Source organism: Pongo abelii, chromosome 7, assembly GCF_028885655.2.
Source record: "Pongo abelii isolate AG06213 chromosome 7, NHGRI_mPonAbe1-v2.0_pri, whole genome shotgun sequence".
NCBI classification, from domain to species: domain Eukaryota; kingdom Metazoa; phylum Chordata; class Mammalia; order Primates; family Hominidae; genus Pongo; species Pongo abelii.
In genome coordinates this window covers 107,161,151-107,187,872 of record NC_071992.2, presented here as the reverse complement: position 1 = coordinate 107,187,872, position 26,722 = coordinate 107,161,151, and the positions used below count along the sequence as shown (strand labels likewise).

The following is a 26,722-nucleotide window of genomic DNA, read 5'->3' as shown; positions in this document are numbered from 1 at the left end:
AGAAATACAAACTACCATCAGAGAATACTAGAAACACCTCTACGCAAATAAACTAGAAAATCTAGAAGAAATGGATAAATTCCTCAACACATACACCCTCCCAAGACTAAACCAGGAAGAAGTTGAACCTCTGAATAGACCAATAACAGGAGCTGAAATTGTGGCAATAATCAATAGCTTACTAACCAAAAAAAGTCCAGGACCAGATGGGTTCACAGCCGAATTCTACCAGAGGTACAAGGAGGAACCGGTACCATTCCTTCTGAAACTATCCCAATCAATAGAAAAAGAGGTAATCCTCCCTAACTCATTTTATGAGGCCAGCATCATCCTGATACCAAAGATGGGCAGAGACACAACAAAAAAAGAGAATTTTAGACCAATATCCTTGATGAACATTGATGCAAAAATGCTCAATAAAATACTGGCAAACAGAATCCAGCAGCACATCAAAAAGCTTATCCACCATGATCAAGTGGGCTTCATCCCTGGGATGCAAGTCTGGTTCAATATACACAAATCAATAAATCTAATCCAGCATATAAACAGAACCAAAGACAAAAACCACATGATTATCTCAATAGATGCAGAAAAGGCCTTTGACAAAATTCAACAACCCTTCATGCTAAAAACTCTCAATAAATTAGGTATTGATGGGATGTATCTCAAAATAATAAGAACTATCTATGACAAACCCACAGCCAATATCATACTGAATGGGCAAAAACTGGAAGCATTCCCTTTGAAAACTGGCATAAGACAGGGAGGCCCTCTCTCACCACTTCTATTCAACATAGTGTTGGAAGTTCTGGCCAGCGCAATTAGGCAGGAGAAGGAAATAAAGGGTATTCAATTAGGAAAAGAGGAAGTTAAATTGTCCCTGTTTGCAGATGACATGATAGTATATCTAGAAAACCCCATTGTCTCAGCCCAAAATCTCCTTAAGCTGATAAGCAACTTCAGCAAAGTCTCAGGATACAAAATCAATGTACAAAAATCACAAGCATTCTTATACATCAATAACAGACAAACAGAGAGCCAAATCATGAGTGAACTCCCATTCACAATAGCTTCAAAGAGAATAAAATACCTAGGAATCCAACTTACAAGGGATGTGAAGGACCTCTTCAAGGAGAACTACAAACCACTGCTCAAGGAAATAAAAGAGGATACAAACAAATGGAAGAACATTCCATGCTCATGGGTAGGAAGAATCAATATCATGAAAATGGCCATCCTTCCCAAGGTAATTTACAGATTCAATGCCATTCCCATCAAGCTACCAATGACTTTCTTCACAGAATTGGAAAAAACTACTTTAAAGTTCATATGGAACCAAGAAAGAGCCTGCATCGCCAAGTCAATCCTAAGCCAAAAGAACAAAGCTGGAGGCATCACACTACCTGACTTCAAACTATACTACAAGGCTACAGTAACCAAAACAGCATGGTACTGGTACCAAAACAGAGACATAGATCAATGGAACAGAACAGAGCCGTCAAAAATAATGCCACATATCTACAACTATCTGATCTTTGACAAACCTGAGAAAAACAAGCAATGGGGAAAGGATTCCCTATTTAATAAATGGTGCTGGGAAAACTGGCTAGCCATATGGAGAAAGCTGAAACTGGATCCCTTCCTTACACCTTATACAAAAATCAATTCAAGATGGATTAAAGACTTAAATGTTAGACCTAAAACCATAAAAACCCTAGAAGAAAACCTAGGCATTACCATTCAGGACATAGGCATGGGCAAGGACTTCATGTCTAAAACACCAAAAGCAATGGCAACAAAAGCCAAAATTGACAAATGGGATCTAACTAAACTAAAGAGCTTCTGCACAGCAAAAGAAACTACCATCAGAGTGAACAGGCAACCTACAAAATGGGAGAAAGTTTTTGCAATCTACTAATCTGACAAAGGGCTAATATCCAGAATCTACAATGAACTCAAACAAATTTACAAGAAAAAAACAAACAACCCCATCAAAAAGTGGGCGAAGGACATGAACAGACACTTCTCAAAAGAAGGCATTTATGCAGCCAAAAAACACATGAAAAAATGCTCACCATCACTGGCCATCAGAGAAATGCAGATCAAAACCACAATGAGATACCATCTCACACCAGTTACAATGGCAATCATTAAAAACTCAGGAAACAACAGGTGCTGGAGAGGATGTGGAGAAATAGGAACACTTTTACACAGTTGGTGGGACTGTAAACTGGTTCAACCCTTGTGGAAGTCAGTGTGGCGATTCCTCAGGGATCTAGAACTAGAAATTCCATTCGACCCAGCCATCCCATTACTGGGTATATACCCAAAGGACTATAAATCATGCTGCTATAAAGACACATGCACACGTATGTTTATTGTGGCATTATTCACAATAGCAAAGACTTGGAACCAACCCAAATGTCCAACAATGATAGACTGGATTAAGAAAATGTGGCACATATACACCATGGAATACTATGCAGCCACAAAAAATGATGAGTTCATGTCCTTTGTAGGGACATGGATGAAATTGGAAATCATCATTCTCAGTAAACTATCGCAAGAACAAAAAACCAAACACCGCATATTCTCACTCATAGGTGGGAATTGAACAATGAGAACACATGGACACAGGAAGGGGAACATCACACTTCGGGGACTGTTGTGGGGTGGGGGGAGGGGGGAGGGATAGCATTGGGAGATATACCTAATGCGAGATGACGAGTTAGTGGGTGCAGCACACCAGCATGGCACATGTATACATATGTAACTTACCTGCACATTGCACACATGTACTATAAAACCTAAAGTATAATAACAATAATATAAATAAATAAATAAATAAATAAATAAATCAAAATAAAGAAAACCTAGAAGCCAACTTTCAAATGACTAAATCACAAAACATAAAATCAGGAGTTTGAAAAAGTATATTCAATTATATCATTCATCTAAAAATATAATCATCACATATTACATATTTTTGTGTGGAAAAAACATTTCTACTATTGATAAATATAGTCATTTTAAAATAAAAAAAAAGAAAAAAAATATGGGTGATTTCCTCCATAAACTCAGTGTTGAAAAAAGCTAACACTGACTCAAAATAATGGGCAGTAAAATAAATGACTGATAAATTTGACAACATAATTTTTTTAATTTGCATAGTAAAATAAAGTCAAAGTACAACTGCAAAATTGGAAGGAAATACTTGCAACATCTATCACAGAAAAAGGGCTAATATCCATAATATATAAAGAACTCTTAAAATTTGAAGAGAAAAAAATCTAAAACTCTGATGGAAAAATGAGATAAATATAAATAGACAATTCACAAAATTAGCACAAAATGATCTTAAACATATGAAAAGATGTTGAACATCACTCGTAATTAAAGAAACTGAAATTACCTTGAATACTACTTTTCACCTGCTTGGCTAAAGTTCAAAAGGCTGAGAACACATTCTGTTGGTAAGGCTGAGGCACTCTCATACACTGCTGTGGGAATGTAAACTGACACAACCCCTTCAGAAGGGAATTTAACAATGTCTAACAAAACTACATTTGTTTTTGTTTTGAATTTACCTTTTGACCCAGTAATCTCATTCTAGGAATTCATCTTGAAGAGATGTTCCTAACAAAATGAAAATCCAGATATATACATACATAGCAGCATTAGGGAAGGGAAGTGACAGTTCTGAGTGTGCCTTTTTTTTACAGTCCCATCTTGCTATAATAATAATTAAAATTAACAAACATCAGACTCAGTTTATATTTTAAAATCATTATTACCTAGCATTATGCTTCTTGGTTTTCAAATTCCTGAATAGATAATTCATTTTTTAATTCAACAAGTTTTCTGAGAATCTACCATGTAGAGTTCTATGCTAGGTACAATGATGACTTTAACATGCTTTAAGATCGTATTAATACCCTCAAGAACTTTGTTCTCTAAGTGATGTCTTACATAGAAAACAAACTAAAATATTATAGACATACAAAACATTGGAGGAAAAGCAAAAAAAGGCAAAGAGCAAACTAAAATCAGAAATTTATTGTTCTATGCTATACTTTCTTCTAAAAAATGCATAAGTTAAATTTGAAGAGATAGACATACTAGAATCATTAAAATAACGTTAGAAAATATAAGTCAAGTGAAGTGGAGAAAGAGTTGTGTGTAGGGAACATTTAGACAAATACAAGCTACACTTTAGTGGGAGAAACTTACTTATCAGTTACAAGAAGAGAAGGCAAAAAGAAAACACACCTAATAAGTCATGGAGCCCTTATTGTGTAATAACAGAAAGCTGATTAGTTCATCAATTGAATGTGTTGCCAGACACCAAAGCCCCTCCAGAACTTACTTCTATGACTTCCTGTAATACAAGAAGGAATAAATATCTTTATGGTGTAAGCCTCCGATAGGAGGGTTCTCTGTTCCTTGCAGGTGAGAGCATTTCTAACTGTGAATCAGATCAGACATGATTGTTTCAGAGACTTTAACAATACAATCTTATTAACCTAAATAATTCTGTCAGCTGGATCTTCAGAGGGAAAAAAATCAACCCGAAACTAAATAATATGCAAGCAAGAGCAAAACAATACACAAATAAATAAATAAAACTAGACAAACACACACTTCATATGTTTGTAGAAACCGGATACTTGGATTCAGTGGATTTCAAATCTGAAGGAATAAAAGGAAAAATGACTGAGCAGCTAAATCCTAAAGATGCAGAACTCTTGAAGTTTCTAGTTGACAATGGAAAGAAGAATTTGGAGGTCAAATAAAGTCCAGCCATCTGCTTAAAAATTGGCTAAAACGTAAGTCACATATCCAAGATCAGAGCTAAAGAGGAAGAAAAGCAGATGTTTGATGAAGTTATAAGAGAAAATATGCAACTCTCTGAATCAGATTTTACATGTAATAAAAGGCCATGAAAACAAAATTATTTTTATTATCTTTAATAATATTCTGCTTTGCTCTTATAATTCTAGGGAGTTTCGTTCGGGGAAATGAGACATATATTTTATACGTTGGTAGAATCCTGGCTTTGACTTTTATATGTTATCATTTTAAGTCATAATCCAAATATACTAGATAATAACAGAATACCTGATGATTGTTTCAAACTTTCAGAAGATGGTAAAATGAGACTAAGCAGAAGGTTGCCAGGTTTTACCACTAACTATGTATACTCTTAGATTTTTACTATACTAATACATACCTAAAACTAATACTATACTATTAAATAACCTAAAACTACTTGTTTCATGCTTTGTAGAGTAAGAGAATATCCAACTACAGTAAAAAACATGAATTCAAAAAGAAATATGAATGAAAAACAATGGGACAGAAAACAGACACAATATTATCTTTGCAATGTTAATACAAAGATTTTTTATTTTAAATGAATAGAAATTAAGGAAAACCTATGCCAAATCCAAGGCAATATATCCATGTTTGATCTACCAGTTCACAGGGCTGATTATTTCTGAGATGGAGATATATGACAGATCTCAGAGAGCCTCATACAGGCCAGGCAAGGAGGAAAAGCCACTAAGCCTATCTGTGCAAGCCTCAGAATAGGCTGACATCATCCATGGTTGGAAAAATAAACCGAAAGTTATAGGGTACCCAGGCAACTAATTTTTATTTTATCATAGCTCAGATACAAGCCATAGAAAATACTGATTGGTCCACCTGTCTGGTCAGTCTCCTAAGCAAATGAGCTGCCCCTCAAATGGTCTATTTCTTTCAAGCACTATGAAGACATGAGTTCTTATTCTCATTTCATTTTACATCCTTAATTCTTTCGGCCTTTTCACATAGCTAGAAGGCAATGTAACTCTAACAATTTTAATGCTTCTTTTCTTTTAGGTCACATGTTTTCTCTTACCATCTAATTCCAGCAAATCATCAACTATTTTTCGCCCTTCTTGGTGTTTACAAGATCTTTGACCTTGTAAATAATGTTACAGTGTAAAATAGAGCCTCCCAACCCAAAACACAGCCACCCAAGAAGTTTATGCACACATAAGTCAGTTGACCATGAGAGAGTAAGCAAAAATGGCTACCAAACAGGCAATTCCATGTGTAATATTCAGTGCCTGTCTACATTTATTTTATAGTCACCTCTGAGCTTTCTAATTTTGACGACTGATTAGAAACATCAAATTACATATTCTGATATTTTGAAGAAAAAGACTGTAGCAATCTTGGCAGCAACACGATGCTGGTGGTACAGATCTGAGTCCAGTGACCTCAGATCAGCAAACCTATGGCATAAACTAAGCACCATTTGTTACTGATGTAAAAAATAACATCATACAATCTGAAAACTGGGAAGGACACTAGAGATCTGGTCACATCTCCTTCCTATTGCAGGAATTTTTCCTATAACATTCCCTTACAGTGACGACCTAGTCACTGTGTGGACACAGGGATTGCCTCATTGCCTTACAAGGAAGCTCATTCCATTTTCTGAAACATTTTTTAGAAGGTTCTTTCTTAAAAGACCAAAAACTGTTTCTGTGTAACTTCAATTTATTGATTCTAGTTCATTCATTCAACCAGTATTTATAGAGTAATGACTCTAAACAGCATTTCCATAATGATCAAACACATCAGGCCTTTATCCACCTGTAAAGACAAATTCATGAAGAAGAATAAAAATAAAACACCAGCTGCCTTCCCTATGCCGCTGTGTCCCTTTCTTTCTGCTCAAGTGTCAGTATCACTTACCTGAATCACACCTCCCAAGAAGGAAACTGCTGCAGCAACACGGATCCTCTGCATTTCAAAGTCGGATAAGCCCAGCACGCTTGTGTTACTCTGTGTGGTGAGATTCTGCATGTTCTGAGGGACAATCCGTTCCACGGCGTTGGCTGATATTAAGGATGTCAAGGCAAAGGTGCCTGAAACCAAGTGGTGTGGGGAATCTTCTATTAGTAATTCGATTTAAAGGCTCAATAAAAATTTGGGATTCTGTCGAAGCTACATCGTGAAACCAAACAGATCTGTTAGAAACACTGTCCCCTCCTCTGTGCCCTTGCTCCTCCACTCTTCACCTCGCTCCATGGATGAAATGGAAACTTACCTCCATATATGCTTATTCATTCAACGTACAGCCACTCATCTATTTGCTATTCCCTCCTGGATCAGACATTTTCCCACCCCTCTGCAGACTGGCATAAAGAATGTCCTGGTACAGGAAATAAGATTACGGCCTGGATTTAAATTCAACCACTCAATTTACCAATAATGTGACCTAAAGCACATTACACTGGATATAAATGGTCTCATCCATAAAATGGGAGTAATAATGCCTACATTTCAGGTTTTAAGGCGAGTATAAATGAGATGATAGGTATGAAGACCTCAGTAAATTCAGCTATTTCCCGGAAATGCTTGCTTCTTCATACTACCTGTGCAAATCCTATTTGTTTTTCAAGGTCTGGCTCAAATCCCATATCTAATAAGGATCCATCCCAGATCCTCCTGACTAGGCTTAATCTTTCCACCCTCTGTGGTCTCATAGCAGAGTATATTTTTATTATTGTATAACAACATATTGTGGCCCATAAAATAATTAAACATACCATTTCTGTCTACTGTTGTTAGATAAGGCTTGGTGTTATTTTCCAAGAATTGCCATGGCCTTGCACATTTGTGGGACCATTTTCAGTGTGTCTCCCTCTTCCTGTCAAGAGTTCTGAAGCCTCTCATCTTGGCACTGCATGCCTGAGAATGCAGCCTGGTGAACATGGAAATGCTGATTCTCTCAAAGAGGGGTTGGCAAATGTGGGTTATAGAAACAAACTGCAGCATTGTGCAAACATTTACTCGAATTACTTGAAGATCTTACTTTGCTTCTGGTCATAAGTGAGACTTCATGAAAAGGGCCTTTTCAACATGAGACAACCCAACACAAACCATGCACTAAGCAGCATAAGGCAAGAGAGACATGAGTCAAACAGAAACAGGTCTCAATGGAAATTCAACACAGCCAATCCTTGGTCTTACTAGATAAGAAAGGCAGTACATGCTATGGATTCAGAAAAACATGATGATTATAGCCTCCAAAAAACCTGGCCTAAAATCCCAGAACTGTCACCTCAATATTTTTGTCTATAAACAGCATTCCTCACCCAACGGGATTGTTATGAGGCTTCAATAATGTAATATAGCACATATCATAGAAGATGACATGTAGTTAACACCTGATAAACGGTAGCTATTCATATAATTATTAATAAGACTAAAGTCAGAATGCTCTGTTATGGTCTATCATTGTATGTTTTTCTCTGTTCCATAGAATTGGTGGTACATAAATACAGACAGCAGATTGAATAACATTCTTTTAGTGAGATAAGTCATTCTCAATAAATCATCAATAAATCGTGACCACTGTCCTTATCATAAAGTACTAAATTAAGAGTACATCAAGAAACTAATGTAATATAACTGATTATTAGAAATGAGATTCTAGCACCCAGGATGGGAAATACCAAGTAGAGAATATTCACCATAGAATCTGGTCTTGATAGGACATATTTCCGAGGGTATATTACAACAGGATGCTTGGGAGATCAAATCAGATACTTCTGAGAGTAAAGGAGTTTGTGTTTTGGTGTTTAAATCTCCTAGAGCACAGAGCAAAATGTTTTGTACAAAAGCCACTGAACAAATTGACTACAGAATTTTTTAAAAACATATAGATGAGTTAATTTTTTATTTTAGGCCTGTTTTTCCTGGGATTTGGAGGAAGATGGGAGGGAATCGAACAGTAAAAGAGAAAGCCATCTAAAAGGCTTTGTTAGGGGAACAAAAGGAAGCTTCACCTGCGTGTGAGTCATATTTCAAGAACACCTCCAGAGAGAGGACTTGCCAGCTGTGGGTACAGGCATATCCACCACGCCACTGTGGACATGGGAGTACTGCCTCTTTAGCAAGGATAATGCTTTGCTGTTTCTGAGATAGTGAAGGCCAATCAAGAGAAGTGGGACTGCAGTGAATATGTGTGGCTGTTGTGGATGACATTCTATATTATCTATTTATAGGTCTCTTTTTTGTCTTTGTCTCCTCCCTATGAATTCTCTATCTTTGCCTCATTTGCTCAACGTTTTACCCTGGTTAGGCTTTCAGCCTATTAGTGGTACCCTTATATACCACTACTTCTACCTGATAACTCAACAGTACTGTGGGTCACAGGGTCTCATAGGAAGTGAATATGAGCCCTAGAGTTAAATAGACCCAAGTTCAAATCCCAGTTCTATTTAATATGAACCTCTGATCTTGGTCAAGTTACCTAACCTCTCTCAGTTTCCTTATTTGTAAAATGATGATAAAATATCTATTACAAAATTTTGATAGAGAATAAATGAGATTTCATATTTTAAAAAAACACTTTCTCAAGTCCTATCACATTGTAATCCATCAGTAAATAATTGTTTATTTTTCTTCTGAAAAGTGCCTTAGTCTTCACAATATCCTGTCTAAATTGTTAAACTTTGCTCTTTAAATAAATGTCCCTAATTTAGAGAAAAATTAAGATTATCCTACAAATTGTCTCATATTGGTTCTCTACAACAATGCTGTTTCCATTGGATTAATACCCAGGTTTTTTACTGTTGTGTATTTATTCCAATATATGTTCTTTGCAAGCCACAAAAAGTAATCAACTGATTTATTCCTTTTAAAAAAAAAAAAAACTATTTTAAATTAAAATAAGAAAGTTCACATTGTTGAGCAAAACAGCATGTTTCATGTCTTTATACTCTGATTTTATGAATTGTTTACTTTTAAAGATGCCTCTAACATAATTTATTATTGTATTTAGTAAGTCAGCATTGCATTCCAGCCACCTAAATTGAAGGCAAAATCCCAAATAAAGTAATTTTTCTTCATGAAAGTAACATCAATATCTTAATAATACTGTGGAAGTGGGATGCATAGGCATCAAAATTAAATTATTTAAAAGAGAAGTATGTTCTGTATATTAATTGCAGGAACTTATTGGTGACACTCAGTCCCTATGTCCAAGATTAAAGGAAGGTCAAAACATAATTAGTCTATTTTCCCTGACATATATATGTTGGAAAATAAGAGAAAATTATCTTTTTTTTTTTTTTTTTTTTTTTGAGACAGAGTCTCACACTCTCACCCAGGCTGGAGTGCAGTGGCGCCATCTCAGCTCACTGCAAGCTCTGCCTCCTGGACGCCATTCTCCCTGCCTCAGCCTCCCGAGTAGCTGGGACTACAGGTGCCCACCACCACGTCCAGCTAATTTTTTGTATTTTTACTAGAGACGGGGTTTCACCATGTTAGCCAGGATGGTCTTGATTTCCTGACCTTGTGATCTGCCCGCCTCAGCCTCCCAAAGTGCTGGGATTACAGGTGTGAGCCACCGAGCCCAGCCTATCATTTATTTTTTACTGACCCAAAGAATCCTAAATACTGGGATAAAAAACAAATAGGAAGGCCCAGCTGACTGTCTTTGGTGAAGTACAAATGCAGAAATAAAATGTCTCTAGCATTAATTGTGTGGTAGCCCATTCGACTTAACAGAAGGGAAATCAGAATTAGTCTCCGGCTTTAATGTTGAATGACTACAGTTAAGGCTGTAAATTATGTGTATTTTGAAATGCATATTATTTATCAAGTAGACTATAAGATTCTGATAGCTGTTAATAATTTGTTAAATATAGAGTCTTATGTAAATGGTAATTTTAAAGTAATTCAGTTAAATATCCGTAAAATATTTACAGTGATTCCTTAGGACATCAAACATTTTGTGTAAGTATGTATTTAAGTATGTTCAAATTGTGTATTTTTGTTTTCTTAAAGCAATTACGGTGTATTGGACAAACTTGTTTTGCCTTTTTCTTTTATCTTGGGTTTAACAGAGAAAATGCTTTTAGAGGTTAGTATTAAAACAACTTTTTTATTGCTAAGGATATATTTAAATGTTTTGAAAAATGAAAAGAAATCGTTAGGAAATTAGGAAGCAAGATAATTGAAAAAATAGGCTTTACTAATTTATAATTAATTATTGTGCTTTTCTCTTTTTTGCATCAATACAAAAGAAAAGCTTATTCTTGAACAGTGAGTTGTAAAGTTAGAAGCTTGTGCTTTAGATTTGGTTGCACCTGGGTTGCAATCCATGCACCTGTGACTTTTAATCTGTGCTCTCACAGAAACTTTCTGAATTTTAGTGTTTTCTTTTCACCTGCGATGTAAAGGTAATAATGTCTATTTAAAAGTCTTATGCTAGAACAAAATAAAATGACATATGTAAAGCTCTTAATAAAGTACCTAATAAATAGAACATCCATGGTTCTCAAACTTAAATATATATACATACACAAATATGCATAAACATATAAATACATATATATACTATATTACCTACAGATTAAATAAAAACAGAGATCTTATGAAAATGCTGACTCTAATTCAGTAGGCCTGAGATAGAAATAAAGGCTTTGCACTTTTAACAAGCTCCTACATAATGCTGAACCTGCTGGTTCATGAGCCACACTTTAGGCAGAAACGTTGTAAGTGATTGATAAGTGTTGTTCTTCCCGCATAACAAAATTAATTGATTTAAAAAGCTAAATCTACATAAATAAAATGTTATGTTAACAGAAAATATATGTGTCAATGTGGTAGGCAGAATTATGACCTCTCAAATATGTTCACATCCTAATCCCCAGAACCTGTGAGTATGTTATGCTATATAGTAAGAGAGAATTAACATTGCAGATGAAATTAAAGTTGCTAAGCAGCTGATCTTAAAATAAGACGAGCAGCCTAGATTAGCCAGGTGTGCCCAATGTAATCACAAGTGTTCTTTAAACATGCAAAATGGAGGCAAAAGATCAGAGTCAAAGAGAATTTGAAGATGCAATACTGCATGTTTACATATCGCATGGTTGAAAGACCCATGAGTCAAAGAATGCAGGAAGCCTCTAGAGACTAGAAAAGTCAAGAAAATGGATTGCCCCTAGAGCCCCCAAGAAAGAAACACAGCCCTGCTGACACCTTAGTTTTAGCCCTGTGAATATCATTTCAGACTTCTGAGCTCCAGAACTGTAGAATAATACCTTTATCTTGTTTTAAGCACCAAACTTATGGTAATTTGTTACAGCAGCAACAGAAAACTGATACAATCAATAATGCAAAGTGACCATTGAAGAAATAGTCACAAAATATTATTACTTAGAGGCTGAGATCATATAATCCCCAAATAAATAGAAATGTCTCTATAGATATTTTTAGTTAAAATTATTTTATTATTTCCTTAATAGTTAAGACTAAGATACCATTTTTGTAATAATAATAGCTAACTTTATTAAATCTTACTATGTAGCAAGTACTACATTAGGCACTGTATATCAATTTTCTAGTTCTCACTATAATCATCAGAATTTGGAAGATAATTTTGCTATCAAGAAAGCAGCAATGGAGCTTAAAATTTTGCCTAAGACCATGTAAATAGCAAACAACAAATAAGGTAGGTACCCAGGTTTATCTAATACCAAATCACCCCTCATATTTTCTTTGGTAATATAGAAGTAGGTAAGGTAAGAGTTACACCAAGTAAAAAGCATTGTATAAACTAGCCTAGAATAAACCTAAAAGATTATCATTTAGTCCACATATCAAATACATGTAAAATATTTTTCACTGTTTTTTGAGTAGCTATATTTTATGTAGTCTTATCTCCCAAGTGCTTTCGTGCTTTCTCTCATTTCATTGTAAATTCAGAACATTTCCATTCTTTTTTTTTTTTTTTTTTTTTTCTTGAGACAGAGTCTCGCTCTGTCACTCAGGCTGGAGTGCAGTGGCGCAATCTCAGCTTATTGCAACCTCCACCTCCCGGGTTCAAGCGATTCTCCTGCCTCAGTCTCCCGAGTAGCTGGGACTACAGGCGTGTACTACCACGCCCCATTTCCCTTCTTTCGTAGAATCTTTGCAACTCAAAAATGCAAAGAATCCTTAGCAATTACCTTGGCTATACAGTAATATAGCAATAAACCACAGTGTATATTGACTATCTGATGCATGGAGAGTAAATATCTTCCTCTAATATTTGCTGTGATTTTCAGCAGTGACATTAACACTGCTAAGGAGATGTAATCAGTAATAATCACTAAGTCTCTTTTGCGAGTAACATTAGAAGCATAAACATAGGAATTATTACCTGTGGCAACATGACGTCCCATTCCAAATATGGCGTAAATTATGGCAGGAAACAGAGACCCATATAAACCAAACACTGGGTGCACAGATGAGAGAACAGCAAAGGCCAATCCTGTGAAGAAGACTAGGGTAATTAAAACCACCTTATAACCCCAAGACACAGTCTGTTACACAATAGAATAGTATTGGTTTACTTATAGACAAAACGAATCATACTTTATTCTACTTGCTCAACAAGAGTCTAGCATTATTGCCCTAAATAAAAGAAAATTCACTCTTTAGTTCATTTTTATAATTCCAAAAACCATTATTTTTGGACTAATGCTTTTTCCTTTGATTGCAGAGATGTCTACAAAAAAACAGTGGTTCAGAGAGTCTTCCTGTTGAATGGTAGGTTGGACAGTAACATTGTAAAATATCTCCAGGCACACTAAAATTTTAGAAGCATTTCACATGTATAAGTTTATGTGCACAATAGCATCTGTAAGATAGGTGAGACTAGAAGCTTTACCCCTGACAGATGAGAAGCCTGAAATGGAATGGGAACTAGGGCTGGACGAAAAGGACGCATACTCAACACTGGCTGGTTGACCAGCTGCACAGCCAGCCTAAGACTGTGTGTCACAGTGGTAGGGCTGATGAATAAACCCATGTGCTTCCCAACTAACTGGACCTTGGCTTATATTTCAGGTACAGTGTCTTAGAGTGGAAAAAGAAATCAACTTTTCTTATTCAAGGAGTAAGAAATAATTTGTAACTGTTAATTTTTATTCCTTGTAAAGACTACTGCCTACATAGTTGGTATGATACATGCACATAGAAAATTTTCTTAGACATGTCTAAATGACCACTGGTGGTTTAAACATGACCAAAATATCTACGAGTAAGGGTTCATAAAATTATCTTGATTGTGGATGGTCCTTGGAATGACAAATTCATTCAAATGTTTCAATTAAATTGGGCATAAAGGACTTTACATGTTACAAAGAGACCTGAGAATGGAGGAGGCATTAGATTCTGGAGTCTCTGAATATGAGGCCGGGTAATTATTCACACTATAAAGCCTGGCTGTCTGATTCTAATATCAATAATTTTTACTGTTGAGCTTTTACCATTTTTAAATTAAATGAAATTCCCTTCTTAATAAGCTCTGTAGTTTTCTTTCAGATATTTTTCAAGCAGTAGAAGCCACTTTTGCTGCATTTAAAATACATGAAAAGTTAACCAATGACCACTCCTTTCTTCTTTTTAAAAACCATCTGGGTTGCTTGTTTGCTGGTAATGTATCCCTACAGTCTGGTGAAAATACTATAAAAGTGATTATAGAAGAGTCAGTGGCAGAGGCTGTTCTAGAATTTCATAAAGGCATGGTGAGAGGTAGAAAGAATGGTGTTAAGGGGCAGGTCTTGAAGCTTTGTTAGTATTGGCAGGCTAAATATTTCCCCACCTCTACCAAGAAGTGCCTTTTGGCATTTTTAGTGTAAGCAACTTTGTAAAATATACTGTTTACATCAGCCATGTGAAAAGCTAGAAAACAACTTTTTCTCATCCACTTTTCAGAATAAGTTACCTGATAAACGTTAACTATTAAGAGACAGAAATGCGGAGTGTCCCTGAGTAAGAAAAAAATGTAGCCCACACTTTGTAAGATCACACAGATTGACTAAATTAGTGGTGGGGAAGAAAGGCATATTTAGCAAAAGCTCCTGGATTAATCATATGGACACAACATTCTGATAAATGTGGTCAATACTGACAGGATCAAAATTGTTCAGAGGTAGACCCATTTGGCTGCTCTGCTTGCAACAGGCAAATGTAACATAAAGCTGGAAGCAGCTGGATCCTCTTATCTTACCATGTGAATAGCGTGAATAGCTACCTTCTGCTTATCTGTCTGCCTTATTACAATAACAGTCATCTCTCTCTGTGTTTATCCCAAATAAAATCTATAACAAACCTAGTTTAAAAACTGGATTTTCCCAGATCTCATGTTCCTATCAAATTAAAGTGGGAATAATCAAGTAAAATATATTTAATTTTTCAACGGTCTCTAGACTTGTAAATTAAATACAAAATATCATGTCAGGAGATTCTACTAGAACAACCTCCAAGACCAGAAATCATGTAGACATTTCCTTTATCTCATATTACACTGATATTGAACTTTTACTTTAAACAACAATATCATTCGCCCTCAATGGAAAGCCATTTCTCTGTTAATGTGGCAATGAAAAATGGCCAAAACACAGGAGGAATGAACTAATTCAGATATGCAGTACTGTAAAACATCAAGTATCCTTTCCACAAATAAGAACTACAAGGCCCAAGACCAGCCCCCACACACGTACCTCAATAAAAGGAGAGACAGCTGGATAAAGTTTCCTTTTTCTGATTCATTTATTATTCTGGTTCATAATATAAACTGGTTACATAGTCTCTCTCATACATGCACATGTGCACACACATACACACACATTCACACAAGCTAAAATATGTTAAGTTCCCCCAAAATAGTGAATATCTTAATAAGTCGCTAACAAATTAGCAGAATTATCTCTACTTTCTCTGTAATAAAACATGGCTTTCAATTCAAATAAGGGCAAAATTACAACTCTCTAATGCTATTATTTTGGGGAAAAAATATTGCAAATGCTGACAGATACTTATGTAACTTAATCTAATTTAGATAAGAGCAAAAGCAACAAAAACAAAAGTATCAAGGAATAGACACAGTGTTCGGCTAATGGGTCTCAAAAGAGGATGGCTGAGAGGATGGATGAAATCTTTAGATGGCTGATTATTTTTAGAAGGACAATTATTTAATGGTAATGTAAGGCTGATACAGCCACAAAAGAATGGTCACGAGAAGACTTTGAAACATGTAATTTTTAAGAAAACATGCTTTGTAAGTATGATAATGGTTATACGAGAAGAGATTCTAGATTCCCATATCAAAATCACCAGTAGTATCAGGGTTTGTGAACGCTACCAACCTTTCGAGAAGCCCTTAGTGTGAAACTGAACATTTGCCACCAGTATGCCTTGTCCCTCCAACCCACGCTGTGCCAGTCGGCTTCCCTAGGCACAGTGCCTGACCCCAGACCAAGAAGGGCCATGAAAGCAGGTAAGTAGCTCAATCTCTGGCCTGCTCCTCTTATAATCTTTTGGCTGAGATCACTAGAAAGTGACTCAATCACTAGTGATGAGAAAGTGAACTATTTATCACAGAGAAGATTTATATATTAAGATTCAGATTTTTATTTCAGTTTCCAATTAGTTTATTTAGATTTACATGACATTATAGCAAGTATTCAGAAAACCAAAGAAACACATATGGAGTTTAGAAATTGAGTAATGTATCCGAAGTTAGAAATTGGTGCTACAATTACACATAGAAAACCCCTCTGTTAGATACTCTATGTTTTGTTGGCCTAGCAGCCTTACCTTTTTATTGTAAGATCAGACAGCTAGGACTTAGAAGCACTAGTTTTGTTCCCCTCAGATATGAATACAAGACCAACAATATTTTATAGACTATAGCCGTTCGTTATGGAACTTCAAATATGACCCAGAAAACTACAGCTAACACAACTCAAAGGAGCAGCTATTACAGTAGAATTTACTGCCCCAGAAATGTCTGTCATCTTCATAAAGCACCTCTGAGTGCTGTTATGGGTTGAATTGTGTTCCCCTAAAATTTATATGTTGAACTTCTAACCCTCAGTACCTCAGAATGTGATCTTATTTAGAAAAAGGTCATATCTTACATAAGTAGTTAAGATGAGCTGATCGTGGAATAGGGTAGGACCCTAATGCAACATGACTGGTGTCCTTATAAGAGAAGACCATGTGAAGAGACATGGAAGCACACAGGAAGAACATCACGTGACAATGAAGGCATGTGAACGCCATGTGAAGATGAAGGCATGTGAAAACACATGTGATGATGAAGGCATGTGAATGCCACATGAAGATGAAGGCATGTGAATGCCACATGACGATGAAGGCATGTGAACACCATGTGACAATGAAGTCATGTGAATGCCATGTGAAGATGAAAGCGTGTGAATGCCACATGATGATGAAGGCTTGTGAACACCACGTGACAAGGAAGTCGTGTGAACACCATGTGAAAATGAAGGCGTGTGAACATCATGTGAAGATTGAGGTGCTTTTCACAGATGCAAAAGAATGTCAAAGCTTGCCAGCAAACCACCAGAAGCTAGAGAAGAAGTATGGAACAGATTCTCCCCTCATGGCCTTTGGAAGAAACCAACCTGTCACCTTAATTTTGGGCTTCTAGCCTCAAGAATAAGTTCCTGTGGTGTAAGCCACCCTGTTTGTGGTACTTTATTATGGTCACCCTACACAGCTAATTCAGGTGACAATTTTTAGAGGGAGACAGAAAGTAAGAGGTCATTTGATGCTGGAGAGTTCAACCTCACTTTCTGCACAGGATCAAATCACTTGTGCTTAACAAATATTAAATAATATTACAATCTTTGTACTTCTAATTCATAATCTCTGAATCTCTATAATATCATTTAAATTTTGTATTAGGAATCATAAAAGTAGCACCAATGAAATTTAGTTTCCAAAGAAGGTTATGAGGTTATGTTGCTGAATGTAAAGATAGTCTTTTAAGGAACTGCTTGCTTAATACTCAGATGTAAGAGTTAAAGTTGCATCCGATCTCTGCTATACGTGGTACCAACACTAGAAATTGTGTTCACAGGATTCTCAAGGCAATATTCTCAGGACTCAATATCTATAACTTTAAGGAGATGAAGTCTGTTTAATGTCTAAAAACAAATGTGAATAAAGATAGGCCAATCATATTTGGAACCGTGGTTAGTCTTTTAAAGCTTTGTAGAATTAAGTTTCCACAAAAAGAAACACAATTTGATTGTCTCATTAGTCTCTCCAATTTCTGGTGCACAAGAAAGAAAATATTTGCAAAATATCAAGATGACTGACTAGGCTGACTAGCAAGTAAAACCCTAAAGGCTCCTGGCCTCTACTCCCAGCCTGCTTCTAACCAGAGTTGCTGTTAGGGTATTCACCACATTTTTGGGGAATAAGAACACAGTGCCTCTTCCCAGATGATCTAACCCACCTTATTTGTGACCAATGAAAGAGAAACTATCACTCAGAAAAACAATTATAAATTTCCGCTATCTTCTACAAAAATAGAAAACTAAATATCTTCTACAAAAATGGAAAACTTTTAGTTTGGCTAGTTTCTATCTATATGTATCTATCTATATACATATATACATATATTTCTCAAAATCATGTTAAAGTACTGTATTCATTTTTTTTAAGTTGCCAAACCCAAACCAAGCAATGCTTTTCAGTTAGTTCTAAATATTGGGCTCACAGTTGGATTACTGCATTTGGCAATGGTAGAAAAGGAACTCTAGGATTTGAGAAATTTATTTTAAAAGCAAAGCCAAAATTATTGTCCTAATAAGTCTTACCACTCGATAATTTATAGTATTATCCAAATAACACCCCCTCAGTAAAGATATTTCATATGAATAAAAGCCAGCCAATGACAAAAGCTTAAGTATTTCTTATAAATACCTGAGAGATGGGAATGGAGATGGCAGAGTGATGTCGTGAATATTGAACTTCAGGGTTATTTTTGCTTGCATTTAAAAACTGAAGCCTAGAATGGCTAAGGAGAGAAGCACTTTAAAGTTCTCATCCCGAAGAATAAAGGCTAAGTACCAATAATTTCCATAAGAGAAAGAGTAAGAGTTATGAATTTGGAGAAAATATCAACAAGAAGACCGAAAGAAAAGAAATGAAAGATTCAATCCTGTGCTACATTCTTTGATCCAGTTAAAGTCCTGATGAGTAGCCTTTTCAATGAAAATGAAAGGGCATCTTTTATGAACAAGACGAATGGGAAAGAAAGTGAACCTGAGGCACTTTTCTCGGTAACAATTAGAAAATAGGAATAGCTACCTCAGGAAACGTGAAGGTGTCGTACAAATTCTGTTCTCCTTCTCCCTATCCCTCTATCCCTTCCCCATCTTTCGCTTCCTCCCTCTCTCCCCTCCTGGACTTCTCCCCTTCTCTTTCTGTATTTTTAAGTTTATCTCATATATTCTCTGACTCTGAAAAAGGTGGTGGAAATATCTTGAATCCCTTAACACTAGGAGAGTGGAAAGATAAAAATCTTGAGTCAGATATCCTTCTTCTAAAAGTTGAGTTTTCCTTACACAAAAGTTCTAGAATGTTTTTAGCTCACATTTATATGGTTTCATGGAAACATGAATGATTTTTTTAAATTTTTTGCTACTAAAAATAACTAAACAATAAAAGGGGAATGAATGACTGGATCCCAATTAGTCTTACAAAAAGGAGCAATGCTTATGCTGAGTGCTGAATGAGGAGTAACAGATGAACAAAAAAGCATGAAGAGTAGATGCCTGAGGAGGAGACAAATTTAGGTAGAAGAAATGTGTTCAAAGGCACAGCGTTCTGAAAATGTTTGCTCAGCTCACCTGGGATATAAAGCCATTTGGTATGCTCAGCAAAAGGGACGCATGTGACAAAGTGCCAGGTGATGAAATTAGATGGTAAAGAGTCTTCAGTATTAAGTCATAAAAACTTACCTGAGATTCAGGGTGACAGGATCTGGAACCTACAAGACCTTCTGTTTCCCTCAACTTCCTCTGTGTTGTAATATAACAGTCAGGTTAGAGTTGGCAGGGCCAGAAAGGAGCATCTGAAGTCAAAGTTGATGCCACAATCACAAGTGCTTAGCTGCATTCTCTTTGGTGCCAGAGGAAATCCAACAGACCTAATGACAGAGGAAAGAGCTTGCACCTCCTCAAGCTGAGCAAAAACTAGGATTTTGCCATTGATTAGGGAGAAAGGAGGAGGATTTTGGCCAGCAGAAGCATAGAAGTTTCCTCAGAGAACTGCTGTCTCATCGGCTTGCTGTCGCCTGGGAGGGGTCGTTCCATCCTGTGGCTCTAGAGAAGAACTGCAGCAACACGTAGAAATTCCGTAGTCAGAGAAGCCTTCTACTCAATCCTAGAAATGTCTTCTCAAACCTCAGCTGATTGGCCCCTGCCCACAAAGACAGAATCTGCCTTCCCTTGAACAGCTTCTCATTCATTCCTGCTTGAGAGAGCCTAATTGCCAGGTTGATGTAGGTGCTGAGAGAACACATACCCTGATTAGAACTAACTTAAGTAGTTAGTTCTATTTTGGTTCTCAAAATAACCAAAGGGAGGAGATCAAACTGAATCTAACAGTGAGTACACCTGAATGAAAAATGATGGCCTCAGATAGCTGAGAAGCTAAAAAAAGTAATCATGTGCAAGTTTTACCTCAATAAGTGTGACTAAAAAAATAAGAACTCCCAAAGAGATATCAGCTAGCGAATACCAACAAAAGATGTACAACTTTCCAATGTAAAACATCAATAAACAGCTGAAAAGGTATGCTTAATATTCTGAAAAGCAAAATACTACTATCATTGTGGCCAGAGAGATGCAGTCTCTATTTAGGCCAGAGTCACTTCCTATCCCTCATGGCAGATAATGTTGGCTTATAGGAACCAATGGCCCGAGAGTGGGAGGGAGATGATTCTCCAAGGTACCAGAAGAAGAAAGAAAAGATGTGGGTAAGAAACACCTCCACATACATATATACCTTGATCCAGTGGCTTGGGAAACTGTTTCACGTCCTATAAGAATACATACCTAATATTGTGAATTTAAAATACTTTATGTACTGGTTGAACATGAAAATACAGGCAGACTTTTGTATTTGCTGGCAATTGGTTCCAGGACACACCGGGATACCAAAATCTGCAGATTTTCAAGTCATTTGTAGAAAATGGCATAGTATAGCCAGCCCTCCATATTCCGGGGCTTTGATGCTTATGGATATGGAGGGCCGACTGTAATTTCAATGCCTGTATCAATATAAAGATCATTAGACACACTTCTGCACAATTGTACTATGGAATATTATACAGCTCTTTAAGAGACTAAGAACTACACCCATTAACTGGGAGACATGTCCATTTTACGTGGTTACACATGAAAAACAAGTCTCAGACTTATGTTTTGTATGATACTCTTATGTAAAAATCCAAAGAGAGGGCTACTGGTGTTTTTTTTAATCTATCTTTGAATCTTTATCACTTTGTACAATGAGTTCATAAAACCTATGCAATTTAAACATTTTTGATTAAGACTTTTTAAAGCAATATGAACATTATCCTGAATTTTAAGGAAGCCATTAGGAAATTTGTTTCTAATGGGAGAAATTGTGATGAGGTTTACTTTTAGGTGATAACTACAGAAGTTACACGGAAGAAAAACAAGATTGACAGAAAGAGCAGTTAGGAAACTACCACAGATATCCAGGTTGTGGCAGTGAAGAAAGGGACAGAATTTCCCAAAGAAATATAGCTCATCATATATAAACAGGTGTTACACATACATATTTTAAAAACTAATCAGTTTCACTGCCTGAGGTTTGAGCACAGAACACTTTCTTTTGGAATACACCACAGGGCCAAAGGTGGCTGACTGGATCCAAAGTACTGAATTAGTCATGTGAAGAGACTGATCAGATGAAAAGAAGGAAAAATAAACCAATGAGAATTGCCAGATGCAGAGAAAAAAAAGTAGGGGGAAAGAGCATAAAGGAAGCCATGGCCAAGAATCTGTGGTAATTCCACTGAAATGGCACTCCTGGCAAATAATAGAAATGTCCTTTTGACTTTGACAAGAGAGAGACCACTGGTGGCCTTGGAAAGAGTGCTTCCTGGGGGATAGAGGATGTGGGGAACAAGGAGGAGCAAATGGATCTTGGTGGAAGGAGAAGAGGCAGACAATATGAATTCATCTTTGAAAAGTACCATTCAGAAGAGGAGAGAAAGGCTTGGTGCTAAATGGGGACATGAGATCAAGAAAAGTTGAGTTTGTTTTCTTACAAGTTTTGAGATACGGGAAACTTGAGCCAAGGGGCAGATGCAGGTTTTGCAAGTCCTAAATCTTACATATGTTGGGAGGCTTCCCACAGGAAAGATAAAATTGCACATAGAATTAGTTACCTTCCACATAAAAGGTGAAACTATAAAACAACTGGAAGAAAATATTGTAGAAAAGCTCCATGACATTGGTCTGGGCACTAATTTATTTTTTATATGATGCCAAAAATCATAGGCAACAAAAGAAAAAATAGACTAATGAGATTACATCAAACTAAAAAGCTTCTGCACAGCAAAGGAAAAGAGTGAAGAGACAACCTACAGAATGGGGATAAAATATTTGCCAACCATACATCCAATGAGAAGTTAATATCCAAAATATGTAAGGAACTCAAACAACTCAAGAGCAAGAAAATAAGTAATCTGATTTTTTTAAATTGGCAAAGGACATGAATAGAAGTTTCTCAGGAGAAGACATACAAAGGACCAATAGGTATATTAAAATAAAAAACACACGGCCAGGCGCAGTGGCTCACGCCTGTAATTCCAGCACTTTGGGAGGCCGAGGTGGGCGGACACAAGGTCAGGAGATGGAGACCATCCTGGCTAACACGGTGAAACTCTGTCTCTACCAAAAATACAAAAAAATAGCCGGGCGTAGTGGTAGACGCCTGTAGTCCCAGCTACTAGGGAGGCTGAGGCAGGAGAATGGTGTGAACCCGGGAGGCAGAGCTTGCAGTGAGCCGAGACCATGCCACTGCAGTCCAGCCTGGGCAACAGCAAGACTCCGTCTCAAAAAAAATAAAATAAAATAAAATACACAACAACACTAATCATTAGGGAAATACAAATTAAAACCACAATGTGATATAGCCTCACCTCAGTTAGAATGACTATTACGAAAAAGACAAAAGATAAGTGTTGATGAGGATATGAAGAAAAGGAAAGCCACGTATACCGTTGGTGGTCATGTAAATTAGTATAGTCATTATGGAAAACAGTACGGAGGTTCCTCAAAAAATTAAAAATAGAACTTCTATATGATTCAGCAATTCCACTACTGGGCATATATCCAAAGAAAATGAAATCAGTATATCAAAAAGATACCTGCACTCCCACATTCATTGCAGCACTATTCACAATAGCTGAGATAGGGAATCAACCTAAGTGTCCATCAAAGGATAAATGGATTTTTTAAAATGTGAGATATATATATATATATATATATATATATACACACACACAATGAAATACTGTTCAGTCTTAAAATAAGGGGATCCTATCATTTGTGACACTGTAGATGAATTTGAAGGACATATTAAATGAAATAAGCTAGGCACAGAAAGACAATTACTACCTAATCTTACTTGCGTAGGGAATCTAAAGAAGCTTAACTAATAGAAAGAGTGAAATGATAGTTACCAGAAGCTGAGGGGGGTTGGGATTTGGAGGAGAATTGGAGATATGTTGGTCAAAAGGCAAAAAATTTCAGTTAGGACAAATAAGTTCAAAAGACCTATTTTACACTATGATGACTATAGTTAATAACAATATATTGCACACTTGAAAATAGCTAAAATAGATTTTAAGTGTTCTTACAACAAAAAAAGTGTGAGGTAATGCATATGTTAATTAGCTTGATTTAGCCATTTCATAATGCATACATATATCAAAACATCATGTTGTACTTCATAAGCATATATAATTTTTGTTAATTAAAAAAAGGCAAATATTTATTTAGAATGGGAAATCACACCAAATTATAAATTGTAAGAAGCTGACAAATTCCATGATCCAGAAAAAAATAACGTCTTTGCATTAATTTCATGATATACTTCTATAATACTTTTACTCTATGATACCTCTGTATACATATATAGTATATACTTCTATATATTATGATTTTAGGCTGTATAGTCTTTGAACACTACTACATATGACAATGATTTGTATAATATTTTCTATACAGAGAATAGAAAGATAATTTTGGCTTTCCTCTTGTATGTCAGATATCTCTTATGTATCAATTCAGATGTTCTTGGCCTCACCTGTCTCTTGTCGCTCTGCAAGAGCTCTGTCTGACTTCCTGTGATGCAATTTGACAGGTCCTTTTTTTTTTCTAGAGCCGTGGGGCTTCCCTGTTGACACCTGCTCTGGGATTCTGTTAATGCCCAGACTCATACATGCCAACTCAGAGGAGCACCCAAGGAATAAAACTTTGACCAATAAGAGAGTGAGCTAGAGAATAAATATTTCCACTTCCCCCCTCCCCCTGCCACTGAAAGATGGTCTAGAAGTGACATTGATAGCTTTGCAGGGGGCATGGTCCCAATGATATGGCAGTCAGCCACTCTTGAAGGTAGTCCGCTCTGTAACAAGCATCCTCTCATCTCTACCTCCTAGTCTCTAGCTCCTGCCCTCTTGGTTTACATTCCCTAATGATATATGGTAGTAGCACATAAATCCTGACTCAGTCACTAATTTGGGGGGGAATAAGCCTAAGATAGCATTGTTTGTTTAAGTTTGTTTTTTAATATTGATACATTAAAATATTTTATTTTAGCTTTGTACCAAGTTAATAATATGTGAAGTTTAAACTATAAAATTGAAAAAGCCTCCATTAAAATTCTTGATAGCTGTAAAGTTTTAGGGAATTTTAAGTTTTCTTATACAGAAACATAAATATTTGAATTGCAGACATTAACAAGGTTATTGACAATGTTCTGGTTATAGGGCCATATTATGAGTTCTATTTTATGTCCATCAATGTCAGTATTTTGTGGCAACTTTTTCTTAGCCAGATTGTAAACATATTGCATCCACTTTGATGCCACTGGACATAAGATGTGTGACCCAAATGAGGTTGAGTTGGGAAGAGACGTTGTTCTCAATTTATGTTAAAATATCTTACTTTTAAAATTTTACAAAAATATATGAGCATGAAAAAATATTGACTTTGAAAGGAGCATGTGCAAATGGGGATGCAGTATTGAACAGGGCAGATAATGAGCATGCAAATAGCAGTTTTATGCACGAATTACCAAAGGCAGTGGGAGAATGATTAGCCTCCACTTGAGAGAGATGTTCAGGAGATAATGCCTTTGTATGAGAGAGCCAGGTTTTAAGAAAGGCAAACAGGTAGAGAGAATATTTTGTGAACATTTTGAAAGTATGCAGTTTATTCCCAAAGAAAGAGGGGTTCCTGAGGATGCATTAGTAAAGGCTGGCAATGAAGAAATCACTGGAAGTTCAAGCCAGGGAGAAGGACACACATCTCAGTATTCGAAGGAAAGCAAGGGAAAAGAGGGCTCATTGAGAAAGGACTTGATGCCATGTCAAGAATTCTAAGGATGACAGGAACCAGAGGCATGCATGTGTGTTGAAACGCAAATATACATGAAATATACCATTTCTTTGTTTCTTCTTAACATTTTTACTTCAGACTCTGAGACCCCCAGGTTAGGAAGAGAAAGTGACAGCAACAGTGGTTTCTGGTTTTCTGGGTCTCAATGTTAAATGGAATAAAACCAAAAGTTTCTGTGATATGGAAGGAAGCAGATGATAAGATGAAGTGCATTTAAAAAAATCAGCAACTTACGGCTTTGTCCGAGATTGTTGGCCAAAGAATTTTTTCTACTTCAGCAAATTTTAACCCAAGTAGAAAGAGGGACAGTCAAGTGTGAATCCTGCATAGTTTCTAACCCCCATAAAGCCCAATTACTAGAGGAAGGAAATGAGAATGGTCGGTTCAGGTCCAGTTCAGCACAGAAGGAAAAAATAATCTTGGCTACAAGGGGGCTTGATTTGGAGAAGAATTTTGATGAACAACATCTCCTACTCCTAGTATCTGCTAAAATTTTCATTGTAGTTATATTTAATGGAATCCAGGATTTATAAACAAAAATGAGGCTCATAGCACCACACTAAAAATCAATGACTTCTTTGAAAAGTAAAAAAAGTCAAATGAATGCAAGATAATAGTAATAATAAAATAATATACAAATGCAAGTTAGTAGTGAATTTGTTTTCTTAAACTAGATTTTGAAATTCTATGAATTATTTTTTCAAGATCACTAATAAATGGCATGTCTTTCTTTTTATGATTTCTATCTTTTGATATTTTAGTAGAAGAGATGTTACTTAGCTATATTCAAAATTTTAGGAAAAAAAAGAAGTAATCCCTTGGCCATAAAGTGACAGAATTATGTAAGTAAACATCACACCATGCATGTGGGATGATATCACTTTTCAGATTGTGATTGTTTAATTAATTCAAAAATTGATTATATACAGCCATCATGCTCTGAAAGGGTTAATTTACTACTTAAAGATAATCCAGTTATTTTCAGAGAGGATTAGTTAGCTCACTGGCTTCAAGAGGATAAGTGTGCAATAGCAAACATTAAGGCCCACATGAAAATGTGGAAATACCAAGCAAGGGAAAAGGCACACAACACTAATCCCTGACTCTAAGCAAGACTGAGAGGCGTTGTCTGGTCAGACCAGTGCATACAGTCATGGTCCAGGCCAGCACTCCTTTCTCACACA

At 36.2% G+C, this 26,722-nt stretch overlaps 1 protein-coding gene across 2 annotated transcripts in view; it reads right to left on the bottom strand.

Moving 5' to 3' along the window:
* SLC26A7 (solute carrier family 26 member 7) overlaps positions 1–26,722 on the bottom strand; it is a 153,122-nt gene that overhangs the window by 99,575 nt on the left and 26,825 nt on the right. For both annotated transcript variants that reach the window (XM_002819259.3, XM_054518659.1), the window contains 2 exons: positions 13,211–13,321; positions 6,748–6,920 (listed from right to left, as the gene is read on the bottom strand). In XM_002819259.3, coding sequence (XP_002819305.3) covers positions 6,748–6,920; positions 13,211–13,321 — 284 coding nt within the window. The remainder of the gene's footprint in view (positions 1–6,747; positions 6,921–13,210; positions 13,322–26,722) is intronic.